General features: G+C 44.0%; 1 protein-coding gene across 4 annotated transcripts in view; it reads left to right on the forward strand.

The window, feature by feature from the left end:
- LOC117455135 (ephrin type-A receptor 7-like) overlaps positions 1 to 19,358 on the forward strand; it is a 179,895-nt gene that overhangs the window by 37,933 nt on the left and 122,604 nt on the right. For all 4 annotated transcript variants that reach the window (XM_034094517.1, XM_034094518.1, XM_034094519.1 and 1 more), the window contains exons 2-3: positions 1,720 to 1,784; positions 4,532 to 5,204. In XM_034094517.1, the coding sequence (XP_033950408.1) occupies positions 1,720 to 1,784; positions 4,532 to 5,204 (738 nt within the window). The remainder of the gene's footprint in view (positions 1 to 1,719; positions 1,785 to 4,531; positions 5,205 to 19,358) is intronic.

Genomic DNA, 19,358 nt, shown 5'->3' on the forward strand with positions numbered 1-19,358 from the left:
GTAACTTTAATGTCAGCAAAATCCTTAAACAAAGGGGCGGGAAGGCGGCTCGCCATATGTCGTTGATGTTACATTATAGATTAAGATACATGTGCTGACGATGGCTCTCCTGTACGCCTGCTGCATTTGAAACAACGGCCTTTCTCACAGACATCATGACTGCTGAGCTGTAGCTTCATGGTTGCTATGCCAACTGTGGTCTGAACAGGGTGCTTATGTACTTGGCAGGCCTCTTGTTGTAATCAGGGATATTTGTCAGTGCTGGTAATATTTATGTCCCGTACTTCAGTAAAAGGATAAGAACAATATAATTGCCACTAAAGACCTACTTAGAGTTTTTAGAATTGATTAATTTGATGAATATTCTCTATATAATTTACACATTTTTTGTCAATAAAAATGTTGTGAAATTAAGAAAACAGCCACCAAGAGCCCACCATCATTATATTCAATTACAATCATATAAGTAAGAATCAAAAGCTTAACACACTTGCATTAATGAATCTGCAACCTGAAATCTTTTGGTGTTTCGAGCATAAAAATGACTGAATTTAAAAGATTTAATATTATTTAGAAATGTAACTTTTTCGATTGAATATCCTTTGTACATCTATTTCTAGAATGTCTGTGTGTGTGTGGGGTTAATGGAAGTTAAACGGGCCCTACTATTCTTTGTGTGGGCTTTCTCTTTCCTGTGTTATCTACTGTAGGTCTGAAATCCCAAAGTTCCCCCCCCTGCCTGTAACGCCTCCATTAGACTCCCATGTTTCCTTCCGTTACATAGTGACATCACTAAGTAACATTTGTAATTATATTGGCTAGCGATCCAACACATTGTACATGATAGGCTAAGGGGCGGGACATCTCTCAACAGAGCTGGCCAGCTAACCAATCGGAGCAGACTGGGCTGTGGTTTCAGACAGAGGGCAAAAAGAGGTTCTGCAGCACAGGCAGTGTGAGACAAATAAAGAGCCTTTTGAACATTAAAGCATGGAAACACGTCCCAGTAGAGACACAAAGTATATTATGAAAACTGAAATGGAGCATAACTGGGCCCTTTTTAAAATATAGATGTGTTAGCTACAAAATAAACTTAAATTATTAACGTACTACTCATTATGTGTTCAACTATTTACTATTACCTTACCACACATGCAGTAATGTAAAGTTGTCCCTGCTTTCATGACCCTACTATATGTTGAGGAGCTGTCCAAGGTGCTGAACACAACCCCTTTCTTGCTCCCTGTCCATGGTGCTGAAACTAAAACCCATGAGACCAACCTGTGTTACGAGCAGTGGACTCTGCGCAGCTTGAGGGAAATCCAACAGCATCTGTTTGTCTCTGGACTTGTTTTGAACGCTCCATGCTCGCGCGTTGTTTGCGGCCTCTGTTGTGTTTTTACTACTGTAGCCAGGGGGAGATGGAAGGCTCTTTGTCCGGCTTAAGTCCTCGACAGATGGTGTAAATGCACTTATCAAAGGAAACATTCACCCTCACCAGATGTGGACAGGCCTGCCTCAGTGTTAATGGCTTCAAATATAACGGCATACATTGTCAGACATGTACATTTAATTCTGCTCTTCCTTTCCGACGTTGTATCGTGCTTTGTCGCCACTGTGACGTTTTTATTTCTACTGACAAGATGAAATAAATGCAAACCACCTCTTTAATCCCTCCCAAATTAACCTCTGGTCTTCTCTGTTTGTCTTCTCCTGCAGTGGTGCTGCTGAATTCTAAAGAGACTCAGGCAGAGCTGGGCTGGACGTCCTACCCCCCCAATGGAGTAAGTGTGCTTAAGTGTGGCTGTTTGTCTGTTTGTTTGTACATGTGCTGGTTCGCTCGCTTTGTTCCTCAAACAGCTGCTTGCCTAACAGCTGGCCAGGACCACACATTTGCATCCTTCCTCTGCTCATGCTGTTTCCCTTCTTCTACTCATCGTTCTCTTCCTTCCCCGTGTTCTCCTCTCCCAGACCAGAGCTCATTATCGTCATGAATCAATGGTGCTTATGCAGGCTGGGACGCTGCAGTGTCCAACGCAGACTCACAGATATGCCACCACAGATAAACGGTCCCCCTCAGTATCGATCGATGTAGCTTGTGAAAACCTCAGCGCTAAGTTATGACTGCAAGATAAAAGCAGGAGGTTGTTTTTTTAAAGAATCTGCCACTGCCGAAGCAGTTTGTCAGCCGCTTCCAGCTTAAAGGGTGGCCTTTCTGCGTAACAGCCAAGGTGTCTATTATTATATAAACCGTGTTGGACACATACGTACTGCTTAGTGCAGATTCTGTTGAGTCACTGTCTGCGGGAGGTGGCTGTTGGACCGCATGCTAAACTAAATCTTCAGATTAATGGACTTGTGTGACTCGCCTACAATCCCCAATGGAGCACACTTTGATTTAGTCACCTCGGCAGTATGCGGTTTATCACATTGCCATCGTAGACAATCTGTTTCCTATGTGTGTGTGTGTGTGTGTGTGTGTGTGTGTGTGTGTGTGTGTGTGTGTGTGTGTGTGTGTGTGTGTGTGTGTGTGTGTGTGTGTGTGTGTGAGACAGACAGAGGGAGAGATCCACATGTGGTGCTCTATCACGTCACAGTAAATAAAATAGTCACATGGAGCTGTCGTCATTCATTCATTGCTATATCAGATTACATGTTCCAATCTTAAACTGCAAACCCACTCAATAAAATACAACCAGAGGTAGTGAGTCTGCTTCTATTGGACACACCAAGGCACTGCACATGACATGTAACTTTACTTTACATGATGTCATTACAGAGGGAGTGGCAACCTTCTTTCCATATTTCATTTAAAAAGAAAATAAAATCCCCTTTTTAGTATGTCAAATATTGCAATACCCTCCCCCAAAACTCAAACATATTATATACACATATACAATTGCTTATCTTATTGAAATATTGATTAAGTGAATTTAACAATAATTTAAAAACAAAGACAGGATTGTTGTACTCTGCAAAAACACACCTTTATGATTGTGGGCAAACAAAAACCATGTTTTTTTATAAATTAAAACAATAGAAATATGAACAAATATTTGAAATAATACAGCTGGGATGATAAATGCTCCTCCACATGAAGTCAGACAAAATAGCGAACGCAAACAAAAAAACTACGGCAAACCTTTGTGAACACGAACACCCCCCCCCCCCCCCCCCCCCCCCCCCCCCCCCTCCCCACTAGTCACTTTTCTCCCTCAACTAATGGTTGTGTCCAAAAGGAAGGCTCTTGTCAAAAGAGGGACCAATAATGTACGCCTTTTATTGAAATCAATTCAAGATGAAACCCATTACCGTGTTCAAGGCAGAATATTCACAAACATGACAGAAATGAATGTATATATTTGATTAATTTGCCCATTATCTAAAGGTATTTATAAGTCCTGGGTGTTGTTGAACGCATTCCTATGAAATGCCATCACTCTGAGAAAGGCGGTGGATATAAAAGGAAACCGGCAAACCATGACTAATGTCTGACCCACTGCTCGGAAACATCTCTCCAGGCTGATGTCATGACTGGGGTCGTGTGGTTTCTTTTCCCTGTGACGTTATTAAGGAATCTGAGTGCCAATGCTTCTTTAAACACCCACTCATCACATCATGTCCAACGGGTATTGAATGTGTAATGAACTTTTCTGACTTTTGACTTTGTCTTTCATTATCTGTGTTGCCTCCTGCCCACATCTCTTCACTTTGTTTTCTGTCTCTTCACTCCCTCATGTTATCGATTTGCTTCCCGGTTTTTAAAAATATATACCAATGACTCCCTTCTGGATGTCAGAGGTGGGAAGTAGTGGAGTACAAATACTTTGTTACTGTACTTAAGTACATTTTTCTGGTATCAGTACTTTTCTGCAATACTTATTTTTCTGACGACTTTTTACTTTTGCTTCTTACATTTTGAACACAAATACCTGTACTTTCTACTTCTTATATTTTGAACACAAATACCTGTACTTTCTACTTCTTACATTTTCACAACAGGTTTGTTACTTTAGTTTTAATCTGTTTGGTGGCGTGATCATTATTCTTTAGAGTCATTGCGTGCCTATTGATTTTAACACAATCCGTGTATCCATCACTTCCTGGTCGTCTCTAAAGAAGAGCGACCAATGGAAACGTTGTCATGTTGCCGTTGTTCAGCATGGAAACATTCATTAGCTAACAATGACATCATTGTTCTATTAATATAAAGGGAGGTCAGGTACTCTTTAAAACAGATGGTAGTTATGGGTACTTTTTACTGAAGTACATTTTGAAGCCCATACTTCTTTACTTTTACTTGAGTAAAGAAGTTTAGTCAGTACTTCTACTTTTACCAGAGTATTTTTTCAAACGAGTATCTGTACTTCTACTTGAGTAAAGGATGTGTGTACTTTTGCCATCTCTGCCGGTTGTGCTTCATTCCTCTTTCTTTTATCTTCTTGACTTCACCTCCACTTCCACCTTTGAATACTCATTGTTGTCCTTCTCTCCTCTTCTCCCCCCTCTCCCCCTGCCCTCCTCTCTCCAGTGGGAGGAGATAAGCGGTGTGGATGAGAAGTACAAACCCATCCGGACATACCAGGTGTGCAACGTGATGGAGCCCATGCAGCAGAACAACTGGCTGCAGACCGGCTGGGTGACGCGTCGGGGGGGCCAGCGCATTTTCGTGGAGCTCCAGTTCACGCTGCGCGACTGCAACAGCATCCCCGGTGTGGCGGGAACATGCAAGGAGACGTTCAACCTCCTCTACGTGGAGACGGACAGGGACCTGGGGGGCGTGACCCGGGAAGACCGCTACACCAAGATCGACACCATCGCCGCCGACGAGAGCTTCACGCAGGGCGACTTGGGCGAGAGGAAGATGAAGCTGAACACAGAGGTGCGTGAGATTGGACACCTCAACAGGAAGGGCTTCCACCTGGCGTTCCAGGACGTGGGCGCCTGCGTGGCCCTGGTGGCCGTGCGGGTGTACTACAAGCGTTGCCTAGCGACCGTGCAGAACCTGGCAGTGTTCCCTGACACGGTGGCCGAGGCGTCCTTCGCAACGCTGGTGGAGGTGCGCGGCAACTGCGTCAACAACTCCGAGGTGGACGCTGACAGCCCTCCCAGGATGCATTGCAGCGCCGAGGGGGAATGGCTGGTGCCCATTGGGAAGTGCAGCTGCAGCGCCGGCTACGAGGAAGGACACAGCAGCTGTGAAGGTAGGACATAAATAAATAGACAGCTGGACAGCATGGGTTGATGAAAGAGGCCAGAAAACAAAAGGGGGGAACAAAAAGAGATTGTCTGAGGAGATCTTAACAAAAGAATGAAAGGACAAGGCAATTAAATATTTGTAAAACAGATGTGATGAAAGGGAAGGGAGTGGATTTCACTGCAGGCGGTATTGTTCAAAACAACATGAAACTGTGAAAACAAGTCTCTGGTATAAGTAAAAAACTGAAACTAGGGATCCTTGAAACAAATATTTTAAATATTTGAACTTGGAAATTACCCCTTCCAGATACAATTGCAAACATTGGCAAGACAGATTGAGGAATCAAAGGATACATTTGGTCTTAGAATTCAATTGAAATAATCGGTCTGCTTCCTCCACACTCCTCCACACTCCCACATTCTTATTACATCTTCAAACAATGGACAGGGATGACTTCATAAGGTGTCTGAGTTACACTGAAGAGAGGGAGCAAGGTGAGAAAAAAAGGATAGCAGAATACGGAGAGAAGTTGTAAATGAGATACCTGGCTTTTCATGTTGGAGTAGAAAAAGAAAATGTAAGATGAGACAGAAAGGGTTGAAGTGTGTGAAAAAAGATACTGGAGCTGTGAAGATGCAACAGATACTGTAAGGGTGAAGGAGAACAGTAGAAATAATTGCATGTGGAAGGAAAAAATCAGGAAGTTAACAAGTGTCAAAACAAAGGGAATATTACTGAGTGAAGGTTATTTTTAAAATATTTTTTAACATTGGAAATATAGAAGCGCTCCGTTTCAATCCATGCCAGCTATTGTTCAACAATGACATCCATGCTGAGGGCCTTGGTCGCTCTGTGATGTAATCTCGCGTCATGCGTAGTGTTATCGACATGCGAGGCGTGGTATGGGCCGTAAGCCTGTCTGAATGCTTTGTGTGAACACAGTGACTAATGTGGTCTGGTGCAGTGCCCTATTGAGTTTAACACCACATCCTCTCCTCTAACATTTGCATGTGTCCTGAAATAACACACACACACACACACACTCCCATGAAGCTTGGTGAAGGCGTAGCCTGTGACACTCTGACGTAAACAGAGAGGGACAGTATTGGAATCTTTTGTCACAACCTATTGCTCATACAGTTACCAGTTAGATCGCCGACTGTTGCTGTTGGCTTTCACACTCCATCTTGCATTGTTGTGCAATGCAACGTGGGTGTTGTAGTCATTCGACAGCAGACTGGGTGTATTAGAGTGTTCAGTTTTGTCTCCTCTAAATAATGGTGTTGTTTTATGGGTGTGATTTTAAAGCCGGGTATTTTATAAATACAAGTTTAAACGTTGTTTTTTTTGGATAGTGCTTTGGGCACTATCCATCCCTGTTGAGACACCATTCTGATATATGCATTTATTTGAAACAGAATTTGGACCATTTTATTTTTGCATCTGTCAAAAGGAGTTTGGGCGTAGGGGATTGTATGACTAAGATGTGTTGAGAAGTAGAACAAAGGTAACAAACAGGCAGGTGGGTAAGAACAAAAAGGACACCAGGAGAGAATCATAAAAGAAGGGTAGAAGCACAACACACAAGGGAAAGCAGAACTAGCACTTGGCTCGACAAAGAGTACAAATTGAAAAAGTATTAGCCAGAGTCGGTAGAATCAACAATGCTGATCATTAGTGATGCAGAACTGTGGCTGTGTTGCAGCACTTCTGTTGTGGACGAGCACTGCCCACTGATATTGGCAGTTGGCCTGTGTGCCAGACAAATGGAGTGTTGCTTGACCTGCGCTCTGTAATTACCAACAATGCTTTTTCTACTATAACATCTCAACTGAAGACAATACAATCTGACGGACAGACGAAACAACAGACACGGAGAGCAGAAGAATAATGAGCCGTCAGCAAAGCCTGAAAACACTGGAAAGGGAGTAAAGAAAACTAGTGACGGGAGGATCACAAACTGTGGAAGGAAAAGCAGGAGCAAAGGGAGTAAAAGGACAGGCCGGGCCGGGCCGGGCCGGGCCGGGCCGGGCCGGGCCGGGCCGGGCCGGGCCGGGCTTGCTGCCAAAGGCGCGAGCAGACGAGGATGTTAAAGCCCGGTGACAGCACTGATAAAGACAGGGAGCCCAGAGGAAGAGATATGCTGTGTCTTTGCTGCTCAACCTTCCCCGGGTTCCGTAAAGTAACTTGGTAACAGTGTGGTCTGCTAGGTGACAGGGCCTGTCATGCGCCCCCTTAGAGCAATCCACCCTCACAAAAACCTATATATATACACACATTCGTCATTGCCTCATTCCTCTGCTCTGCCGTACATACTGGTATGAATATGCAGCCCAACCTCAGACATCTCCCACCGCACCAGAGCTATTGATCAGCCGTAATGCTCCACTAAGCTGAAGAATTGCGCTGGGACTGCTCATACTCACATCTAGTCAGGACACACATTCTTTAGCATGCTGTGCCTGAAGCCACACACACTTACTGTAGGTTGATTTCATTCGTGTGGACAAGACAGACATGGGGTTTCTATGTGCTTGATACAAATGGTTGATGCGATAACGGCAGTGTGTGTAAGAGAGTTGTCTGTATGACATGCATGCCTGACTGCTGCGAAACATGATGTAATGAATGCAAGGCTGGCAATGATTTCATAACCATTATGTTACAATCATGTCCGCGCGTGTCTGTGTGCAGGTATTGTAACTACGTCTTATTTACTCCTGGGTCTAATTGTGATACTGAGTGAGTGCAAATGCACTGAGCCTCTCGGTGCAGGTCAATAGTATTGAGTAGCTACTGATAAAGGTGTAAGCAGATAGTGTTGTGCAGTGTTTGTGCCACACACAGTGTAACCGTCACAACAGACCCGGGCAGCACTGGATCACTTGCTCATTATGCATCTTCTCATTATTACGAAGTTAGCTTTATGTAACAAGAAAACCTCACAAATAGTCGGTTTGTGTTTTTTTCTCTCCACGGTGTTATGCCATTTGTAACATGTCAGTAGTATGGAGCACACGTTTATTTTCACTATATTGTGGCAGCTCGGATTCACAAGCACAAATAACACAGCAATGTGTAAGAGGCCCAATTATGCTCCTTGTGGTGTTCCCTTTTCCCTGTAGTGTGTTGTATACTGTAGGTTATTGTGCATGTCAATGGTCTGCAAAGGCTACGATCCCAATGTTCCCTCCAGAGGCAGTTTATTTCAAACATCCCCCCCGCACATGCTTATTGTTTTAATACAAAATAAAACACACATGTTGTTTCACTGTATTGTGGCAGCTAGGATTCACAGCGCAAATAAACAGATCAGTCAGAAGTGATACGTGTAGAAGCATCCGTTGCCTTAGCTCGCGGTCAGCAAGTTCCATAAGCGCACGCATCACCGTGCCTTCACATCTCCACTCTGCATGCGTTCGCACATTTGCATACATGGAGTAGCGGTGATGAGCGCTCGCATGTCCATGCACCTCATTATGGAAAGCCACCAGCGGTAACACGCGGGGGAATTATAAATGATGTAATAATTCACCTCGCAAATGCTATGTTGCATGTGTATTTGTTTCTGTCACACTCATGAGCTCCATCCTGTTCTAATTAAGCCAGGCTGCTCTTTCCATATAATTACTGAGTGCAGCGCGTGCCTTCAGCAGGTTCTCTTAGTATCTCTGTTGTTTGCTGCTCCACAGTTCCAGCTCCAGGCGCATCAGCCACCCTGCTATTCCTTCCGATTGCTCTCATTCCCTCTGTAATTTACTCCACGCCTTCCTTCTCCTCCCTTTTCCCCCTTCTTAATGCCCCCCATGCATTCCCTACACCGCCAACAAAGAGCGCACTTAATTTCTACCCCACTGATCTCAGCGGTGCTTCTTGACTTCCTCTAAACCGTCCACCCCCCCCCTCTTTGCTTTTCTCTCCTCATTTCCCACTTTTTCGTCCCAATACTAATGCTGTTTCTCTGTCCCCGCCCCTCTCTCCCTGACCCCTGTGGAGCCCGTGTGGCAGGGTGAGACGGGGTGAGCCAGGTTAACATGCTGAAATCTGCCGGAGAGGCTCTGAGATGTATCTAATGTGTGTGTAAAGAGTGTGTGTGCTCCAAATGTTGGCAGGAGTGACCAATCATATGCTTCTGAAGACTCCCTCCCTCTGTCGCACTCTCACCCCTCTGTCTCTTGTCACTTCTTGTCATGTCCGCATCAACCCTCCTCTTTGTCTCGTGGACGTCGCCTTGCGTTTTCCTCCTTGACTTTTACTTCCTTAAACCATCCTGTCCCTCTCTTCCCTCCGACAGATTGTGCCTTTTATACAAAAGCCTCTCTAAGCCGCGATCACTTACTCTTCCCTCTCTAGCATCTCACTCCTCTTTCATACCCTCCTTCTGTCTTTCATCTCACTTGTTCACCCCTCTACTTTATACCAGCTCTCCCTGGCGCGATGCCACCCCTGCCCATCTGGTCGTCCCCCTCTCTCCCTCTCTCTATCCTTCCTCATCCTCTCCAGTCACCAGCTACTGCTAGTCATCTCTCTCCCCAGCTTTCATTTGAATTAATTCACGTTCTCCTGGGAAGCATCTGACGTATTTATTAAGCCGGCCAGCCATACAAGAAGTGGGTGGACATCCCAAATACACACTAGGACCAACAGACACTTGAATACAATGACCAAACCAACCCACATAGACTGCCATGCACCTATACGCGCGTGCTCACTTGCAGAAGGACCATTACAAATGTCCCTTGGTTATTGAAAGTGTTGGCTGGAGGCAAGCCAAGCATCCACCATTCATCCTCCCCCTGCCTACCTCCACCTAGGGAGGAGGAGGCAAGAAAGAAAGGAAGGAAGTTGAGGCAAAAATAAATCAGAGGACATTATGAGCAAGGAAATCAATGAAAATGTAAGAGGGGAGAGGAGGAGGGAGAGAGGGAGAAAAGAGAATTCTCGTGGTTGCTATTTGTTAGTTGCTATGCATGAGATCCGAATGCATAAAATATGAGTTGTAAAAGCTGAAGATGATTTCAAACGCACACAATGGTGGCGTGGAGAGATCCCTGTGAGATATGGGAACGGATGGGTGATGTAAATTGAAAGAGGAAGGACGGTAGGGGAGGGGGGAGTAGGGAGAATAAATATAAGGGGGTTGGAAGTAGAAAGATGTGAACAAAAGGAATAACGGCCCGGCGTTGAAGCTTCCAACGCTTCTGCCCATTCACGTCGTTGAATGGGGTGACGTCACTTTTAGCCGAACTGCATCGTGGGAAGCGACGCGGAGCGTGGCTCGCTGCAAAAGTTGAGCAATGTTCAACTTTTGACGCCTCGGCAGAATCGTCAGCCAATCGAATCATATGCCAGTACAAGCTCTAGCCAATCAAACCGCTGCTTGTGTGTCAGGGGCGGGAGATTCATGTGATTGGTTGTTGGTCGAGTGTCAGACACGCCCGCCGCTGTGTGGACGGGCCGTCAGTGCAAATCATGGGGGGTAATGAAGAGAATGGAGGAAAAACAAAGCAGAACAAGATGAGGAAACTTTGGACTCGGGCAGGATCGGTGGGAAGAACCGGCAGATTACAACTTGTTCCCTCCATCCTTTCCTTTCCTCTCCTCCCTGCCTCCTTGTACCACTTTCAGTCTTTTACACCAGACTCATGAATTAAATACAGACGACATGAATGCGTCAAAGTTAGAAAAGGTTGGCATTCAGCTTAATCATGTTGCTAACTCAACCAACATGACAGCCTCATTTCTCTCTGCCTCACTCATGACCGCTGAGCTGAATCCAACATTCAGTTAAGGAGGGAAACATCCGGAAAGAACAACTCTGGGATATGAAGGAGTGACAGGTGAGGATGTCTGTAAAGAGAGATTATTAGGACGGCTTTGTTACTCATCATGCCGGTTTATTCCCCCATTTTTCCCTTCCGTTCACATTTCCATAATCATTTTAGGACCAATTGAATATTGTCCAATGAACCACAGGACATATGATTGAGTATACTATTACTCACTGTTGGAATTCAAATAAGTTATGGATATTTTAAGTTAAGAACATTAGATATATCCCTGTGGGGAAATGTTCTTATTTCTTTGATAACTTCTGTGACATCACTAATACGTAACACTCACGTTTTTATTGGTTAGCGCTCAAATACATTTTACATGATAGGCTAAGGGGCGGGACATTTGACGTTGTGACAGTTGACCAATCACAACGGAGTCCTTAACATAATGTTGATATCAACATGGGAAAACCGTCTCTAAAAAGTCGGTGTTTAAAGTTTTTTTTATAGGTTGAGAATATTCTTCCTAAACCAAATAAAGCATTTAAACATCTGTAAGATTATTTAAAAAAATACATTCCTACAAAGGACGTTTTTTTTATATAAATAATATATATTAAGTGTTTTTTTTTACACAGGACATTGACAATAATCGTCATAGAAAATCTCCATATCCGATATAAAAACATATTAGACATTTGAATGATACAAATTGTAATAGATACTGGTGTAAACATGTATTAAGGCCTATATGTGACAGTTTGTTAATTAAGACAGGAGAGAAGAAACAGAGAGAGAAACGTCTGTGATTGTAACCAACGTAGTGTCCCATAAAACAACTGCTGCCCAAAAAGGTTTTACGCGCTGATGCCCTCAAGCCACAGCTGCTGATGAGCCACAGATTATGAAACACACTTGACACATAAAAAGGTTGGGTGAGGAGAAGCAGACTCGTGGCCTGAAAATAAAATCTGAGTCTGATTATGTCCGACTGTCATCCTGTGTGTCCTGAAGTGGCACGGCAGCAGAAGATGTAAGTGTTTCAGTGTTAATGTGCACATGCAATGGTGTCATGTAAGAAAGATTTGAAAAGCCATTAAAGGACCTACTCTGGCTCGAGGGAACAAAGTACCACGACTGGAAACGACACACACTGATACACACATGTGCCCGCTGCCTGCCATCCATGTGCATCCTTCCTCTTCTGTTAAATATGATATATTATAGGTGAAAAGGCACTATTGAGCAATTGCCCTGCTGTACCACTACCGTCTGTTTCCATCCCCATTCAACCTCCAGTAATAACTTTCCATCTGCATGACATTAATGTGGGATCAGTCTATGGATCTGTCTGCCCCCACTTAACCTGAGAGAACTGACTTATTCTGTTGAAATGCTCAAAAGACAACGAGTGCAGCGGTGCACGCACACATGCGCTCATTCAAAATCAAGTCTTAACCGGAATGGCATTAAAGCAGTAATATGTTTCAGCTTGCAGATCTCACCGTGGTCGCAGGAGAGAAATGAAGAAATAATATCCTAAATGAATCTCGAAGTGCAGAGTCAAAGGTGACTGGATTTGCAGAATTAATTTGTTTTGTCAATCATTCAAACAGCACAACCAGTTCTCCTCTCGTATCCCCGAGGCGTTCACTGGCAATATGATGGATTGTCCACATGTTCAAGTCAGTAAAAGAAAAGGGTATATTTCACTGTGCAGTTGCCAGTTATTAGAAATAAACCTTGTGTATGACAAATCTGCTGTGAATTTGCACAACGGTGTTGGTGTTTTCATGCCATCCCCGTTTGTTGCTATTCAGTGTATAAGAGAGTGTGTGTGTGTGTGTGTGTGTGTGTGTGTGTGTGTGTGTGTGTGTGTGTGTGTGTGTGTGTGTGTGTGTGTGTGTGTGTGTGTGTGTGTGTGTGTGTGTGTGTGTGTGTGTGTGTGTGTGTGTGTGTGTGTGTGTGTGTGTGTGTGTGTGTGTGTGTGTGTGTGTGTACAGGCCGGCTGTCGTCTCTGTATTCGCAGCTTGGCAGAGGGGCCTGCCGTGAGGACAGAGTGCCCGCCCCCCTGGCATGGAAGCCTCTGCCAGCTCCGCTTTCCATCCCCCTGCCTTCATCATGTTGTTGTCGTTTGTCATCAACGTCCCTGTCGTGCTCCCTCCCTGGTGCACACTGATACCCATTCAACACCGAGTCCACATCCCAATGAGAGTGGACGGCATTTCCAGCGACACCTGCGCCTCTTTGCACCAGACCCTCCCCCTTACATGGAGTCACGTAAATGCTCACGCCCTCGCATATGTGTGTTAATGAACACCAGGATTTCTTGGACACTCGCATTGCCATGAAAAAAAAACCAACCACATATGCATGCTCAGACATGGGCTCACTCCCACTCCCTCACAGGCCCATGTGCGTTATTTGTTCATAACCCACTCCATCTGTTTCTGTCTTCTGCCTAGCACTCGGCACACACACATTGTGTTGATGTATAATCACGCAAAGTCCCACACACACCTGCAGTCCTAATACTGACGAGACAACCCATAATCCCCCTGGATGGACAGGCTCATTAGCGCTCCGAGGCTCCCACACCGATGAGCACAAATACGATAAATCCAGACGTACTCTTTGGCTAAATCTTATTTTATATTCTGCTGCAGTCCAGGGGGAGTTTGTGCTCACATTATTTAAATAATTGTTACATTAAGTCTTTACACACACGGATGTATTCCTCCGTTGTTCCCTCTCTCTCACACATACACACCCTCACTGTGGGTAGCAGTGTGAAGTGATTGGCATCCTGAGGCGAGTGTTACGGGTGACATTTCCACTGTGCTGTGGTATAGAGGTTTCCCGTAGAGCCTCTGTTCCACTGGCTCACCGGGGGATTGGGGGCAGGGGGTGCAGGGGGGGGATAGAGAGGACGTCTGACATGGGTTACCGCATACACATGCATTCGGACAGACCTGCATCAAGGCTAAGGGGCGGTAGTGGCGAAGTCGATAGGGACTTGGCTTAGCAACTGGAAGGTCACCAGTTTAAGTCCCGGCAAGACCAAGTGCTACCGAGGTGTCCCTGAGCAAGGCACCGTTCCCCTCACTGCTCCCCGGGCGCCGTTCAAAATGGCAGCACACTGCTCCTAACACTAGGATGGGTCAAATGCAGAGAAACAATTTCCCCACGGGGATTAATAAAAGTCCATCTTATCTTAATGGTGCTTCTCCACGTTCCTCAGGTGGTTCCATTTCAGAAGTTGGAAAATAAGGTGTTTGTGAACATTGTGTCATGATGTAGAAAAAACTATAGATGCTAAAAATAAGAAATGTTGTAATGTATTGCTCAGCGTGTTCAGTCAACATGTTGATAGCTGTTCCGGAGTTGTGCTTCTTACTTAATATGGCCTTACTTTACTTTTTAGTTGAGAACACATTTGTTCAGATCGTTCTGAATGCAGTGTGAACAAATCACACAATGTTAATAGAAAATACACTTTATTGTCCACGAGCCCATGATTAAGATCCGTCCCATAATGCAATGGGTTTTATTTGGCCAATGCTAACCCCTTCCACCAATTCTCATGATTGTCTGACCAAGAAATGCCGAAAGACATGCAATGAAACTGAGACGGAAACATGACCTGTTTGGCAGGCAATGCACGTACATCTAAAAGCTTAGAGTAACACCTAGCCTCAGCCAGTCATAAACCTAGCCATGATTGTTTGGTAATTATTGGTGAACTATGTATTGTCTCGTTTCAAATAAGTAATTCCCTTAAAGATGATCTTTACCAGAGCGCCGCCACAATACTTCACAATTTGCGTGAATTCTAAATATTACCTTGAAAGTGTCTCAGACTGGTTACCTCGAGAAAAGAAAAGCAGGACTGCCCGGAAACACACGCACGCACGCACCCACGCACACACAGAGAAATGGAGAGATGACAGCCTGGAGGACGCAGAGCTTTCTTGTCTTTTCTTTATGCGGTTTAATTTCCTGTGATGCGATGAACAGTGCTGAGCCACAAAGAGGAAGACTGGCCTTGTGAAGGCAAGATCAACTCTTTTCAGAAGTGTCTCTCAAAAGAATGAAAAATAAAAGCGAACTCCCAGAGCCTAAATCTCCCTAGTGTTTCTCTGTGTTTCTCACCCACTGTCTCCGTCTGTATTTTGAGTGGGGATCTTATTAAAACACATGACACACTGCTTACGGTATACTCTATACTGCAACACAGATTACACACAGTCCTTGCCAAGCTGCTTTCGGTGGATGGGAATATGTCTGCAATTGTGTTCGGATTGTGTATCCATGCAACTTTAATGAATGGGAGGCTAATGCCAAAGTCCATTAAGATAGAGTCCATTAAATAGCCATTAGATGGTAGATCCAAACGGAATGTAGAATGTATACTGTGAGGAAACGTATTAAAAATGTCTTTTGTAATAGTTGAGTCCATTACACAACACGTACATTAAGAGTTTCTTTCGAAGTCTATCTGGGGCAACAAATGATTGGGTTAGCGTAGCAGTAAATGCTACAAAAACTCTGTCTGGAAGATTTGAAAAGTTTTCGAAAATTAACCAAATTAGGCCACGGTTTGTAGCAGAACAAATACTTCAACATTAAAACACCTGACTGTGCAGAGTTGAGGAAGAGTATGATTTACTGTAAAGGAAATGCATGTTGTATTTGTTGGAGGAAAATCAGTTCTTGTTTCGCTTTAAGGTTTAAAGAGAAGGATGTGTTCTAGTTGTATTGCCGTGATTGACAGGTGCCTCATCACAGTTAGCCTTGGTTGTTGTCCTTTGCTTGTCACAACTCATCGCCGCCACATTTAGAATAAGTAAATCTACACATGATGTAAAAGATGGAAAGTATTTTCATTATTTAATTGATTGCACTTATTTGAATCAATTACCGATCACGCAATGCAAACACACACCGACATGTAACCGCTGCTGTGGAACCTCCCTTCCCCTGTATGTTCTCTCTCTCTCTCTCTACGTCTACGTGTCTCCCTGTAGTGTTGTGATGCTTACCATCCAGAACAATGTAAATCTACTGTTGAATTAGTTATTTTCCTTCCCTATCATCCATCACAAAGAAAGGACACACTGGGAGGGCGGAGTGCGGAACAGTGCGAGTCGGCGTGGTGCACTGAACTATCGGCATGTTTGCACAGATTGAAAAATCGGACATGGGAAAACACGAGTTCTCACATGCCTGACAAAGTACATCTTTGCCAGGCAACACACACACTCGATACACACAGAACATCTTGCACAAGGTATCCGGTTGACCTGGTTGCATAGATGTGTACACAAAAGCACAGTTTGGACTGTTGTCCTATTTATGTTTGCTTGGATCTGTGTTTATCTTTAGCGCAGTGGCCTGTGGCTTCATAAATGCATATATAACGAAGTCCACATGTACCTGTTTGTTGACACCGTCTCATTACGCATGGAAACTCATTCAAGTGATGTGTGTACATTAGCACAGTCGGATGTATTTGTTTGTCTTTACTGTATAAATGTGTGCCTTGGCACCTACAGAGACAATCAATGGCGTGTGTGTCATGTGGTTTTAACTGGCTCTGCCGGCGGTGATGGATCGTCTATTTATGAAGCCCCTTCTCCGTGCTCTGGATCAAGGGCCGATAGCATCATCCAGTCAGACTCAGAGAGGGACGGGTGGATCAAGGGATGACAGAGGCAAGGGTGAAGGGAAGGAGGGAGGATGGCAGGGTGGAGGGAAGGAAGCAGGAGACAGCAGAACAGGGTTGGAAGGAGGGGGGGGGGAGGGAGACAGGACCGCCTGCTTGGAGGGAAGGTCACAGTCAGCAGGGAGGCTCGGAGGCATGCTGTGCCAAAGACACCTAACACAAACACACACGTATACACACAGTTGGTTCATTTATTAAATCCCAAAATAGTCCCACATAGTCAGTTTCTGAGCATGAATTACTTTTTTGAAAGAAAATGATAGCATGAAATACACATTAAACAAAACTAAGAGGACATGAGGTGTCAGCTTGTTATGCAGGTTTGTGAGGGATATTTATCGTCTCCCCAATAAACTGCAGCGCACATGCATGCACACACACCCAAGCGCGTGCTTTCGGCCTCGCCCTGCGTTGTATTTTCTTTGTCCTTACCCCTATCTCATCTCCTCTGCCTCATCTATTCCCACGTCGTTATTCTCATTTGGCACAGGGATAAATCTGGTCCCGGTTTATGAGGCAGCGATTGTAAGGCAGATGGAGGAAGATAGACCAGCTCGTGAACTATAAGAGGGGAAAGGATGAGCAAAGGATGAATAAGCAGGCAGGGAGACTATAGGAAATGTGCTCGTTGTGTGATAGCAGGAACAATATTTTAGGTTAGTACGGAACGGAAGCTCTAAAGCAATATATTTAGAAACATTTTGACATGCTTTATTGTTCAAAAAGTGCTTTATTTTTCCTTTGCAGACCATTTAAATTACATGAAAAGGGAAAACCCCATGAATTATAATTGGGCCTCTTTAACTACACATTAATTTACTAAATGAATAATGCTTGTTATAATTTACAGCTTGGACGACCATGACGGAACACTTGCACGGCATGTTTGTCCATTGAATACATGATAATATGCAGCAATCCCTGGTCACTAGAGCAGGGGGTTGCAAGCCAAATAGCTGTGTGTAAATGTGTGTGTGAATGTGTGTGGGATTCTAGCTCACATCCTGCCTAGTGGCAAAAGGCAGAGTTTCCTCTTGATTTCCTGAATAGAATACCTGCTAGCTTTAAGAGTTTCAGTGTCCATCTCAAAGGCTGCTTCTCTGTATGTGGTATCTGTAAGCAGTGGTCATGGAGGCAGGAAGCTGTGTCAGAGCTGTGTGTGGCAATACAGGAAGGCCTTCACTTTCTCCTCTTTATGTTGGCTTCATCCTCCTGGCACACACATCCCACGGGAGGAAATCCCCTGTGGTACCGACTGTACGCCTCGAAGGATTTGTCAATTATATTTTTGAAAATATACATTTTTCCCCAACCCTCCTGTTATCCTCAGATTTACTTTACACCCTTTAAAACTCAAGACAATGATTATATTCCACATTTTAACCAACATGTATGTCTCTGGTGCTTTAGGTATCTTAGTTGACTGCCTAAATAGACATTTAAATAAAACATTACCCCAACCTTCCCCCCTACAGACCCCTTTATACATCCAGAATTCCTATTATGTGACTATCGAAAAATATATAAATCACCATAGAATCTCACTGACTGAAATAAAATGTTAAAGTTAGATCTTTTTGATGTTGTTAAAGGACCAATAACTAAAGCAGAGGGTCGTTTTATTTTACAATGATACATTTGCATGTAATAGTCACCTCAATATATAATCCTACACAATCAACACAAATATGTGTAAAATATTGACATTATGTGTTGTACTACTAAAACAGCCTAGGGTTAAATTGACCCCAAGGAACACTGATGCGTACAAAGTGCGTTCAGGACATTTAAAAAAGATCTTCATGTTCATTTTATGTTTATTAATTAGTCCTCACTAAATTAGGAAAAGTCATGAAATACTAAGCAAAAGAAATAATGTGATTTTTTTTTTTAGATATGTTAAACATTGAATGGGGTGTGTGTGTGTGTGTGTGTGTGTGTGTGTGTGTGTGTGTGTGTGTGTGTGTGTGTGTGTGTGTGTGTGTGTGTGTGTGTGTGTGTGTGTGTGTGTGTGTGTGTGTGTGTGTGTGTGTGTGTGTGTGTGTGTGTGTGTGTGTGTGTGTGTGTGTGTGTGTGTGTGTGGCAGATGCCTTTCCCTCTGTCTGCCCGGCCCGGCTGTGTTGGAGGTGATGTCCTCTAACAGGAGAGCACAAATTGACCCGGCCCCCGGGGGCTGCCTGAGGGGACACTGCTGACTCTTCCCACTGTATACCGTCTTCAGTGGCTGTCAACTGCAGCAACCACTCTGCCAGCACATCTCACTTAACCAACACGGAGGACAAACTCAAGCATAGTTCACGCTGTCAGCGACAAGCATTCAGAATGTGGCTGGTTTCCAGAGGAATTATAAAGTAGGCAACTCATGTATGGGTCTCATCATTTACTTAATACTGGAATACTTCAACACACTTTCATTTTCTTCTTATTCTAGAAATCGAAATAAAACACATAAGAACCAACCATTTATTTTTATTTTAAGACACATCCAGGAACTCATAAGCATTAATAGTATAAGGTTTAGTTTTAAGGTAGTTAACTTCTAACCCTAACCCTCTTTCGCCAAAACTAAAGCAACATTTTTATGACCTGGAAAAGGGACTCGGATCCATTAAAGTACATTTTGATTTTTACCACCAACCTTGATTCTCAATTTTTG

The sequence above is a fragment of the Pseudochaenichthys georgianus genome, chromosome 11 (assembly GCF_902827115.2).
Source record: "Pseudochaenichthys georgianus chromosome 11, fPseGeo1.2, whole genome shotgun sequence".
NCBI lineage: Eukaryota > Metazoa > Chordata > Actinopteri > Perciformes > Channichthyidae > Pseudochaenichthys > Pseudochaenichthys georgianus.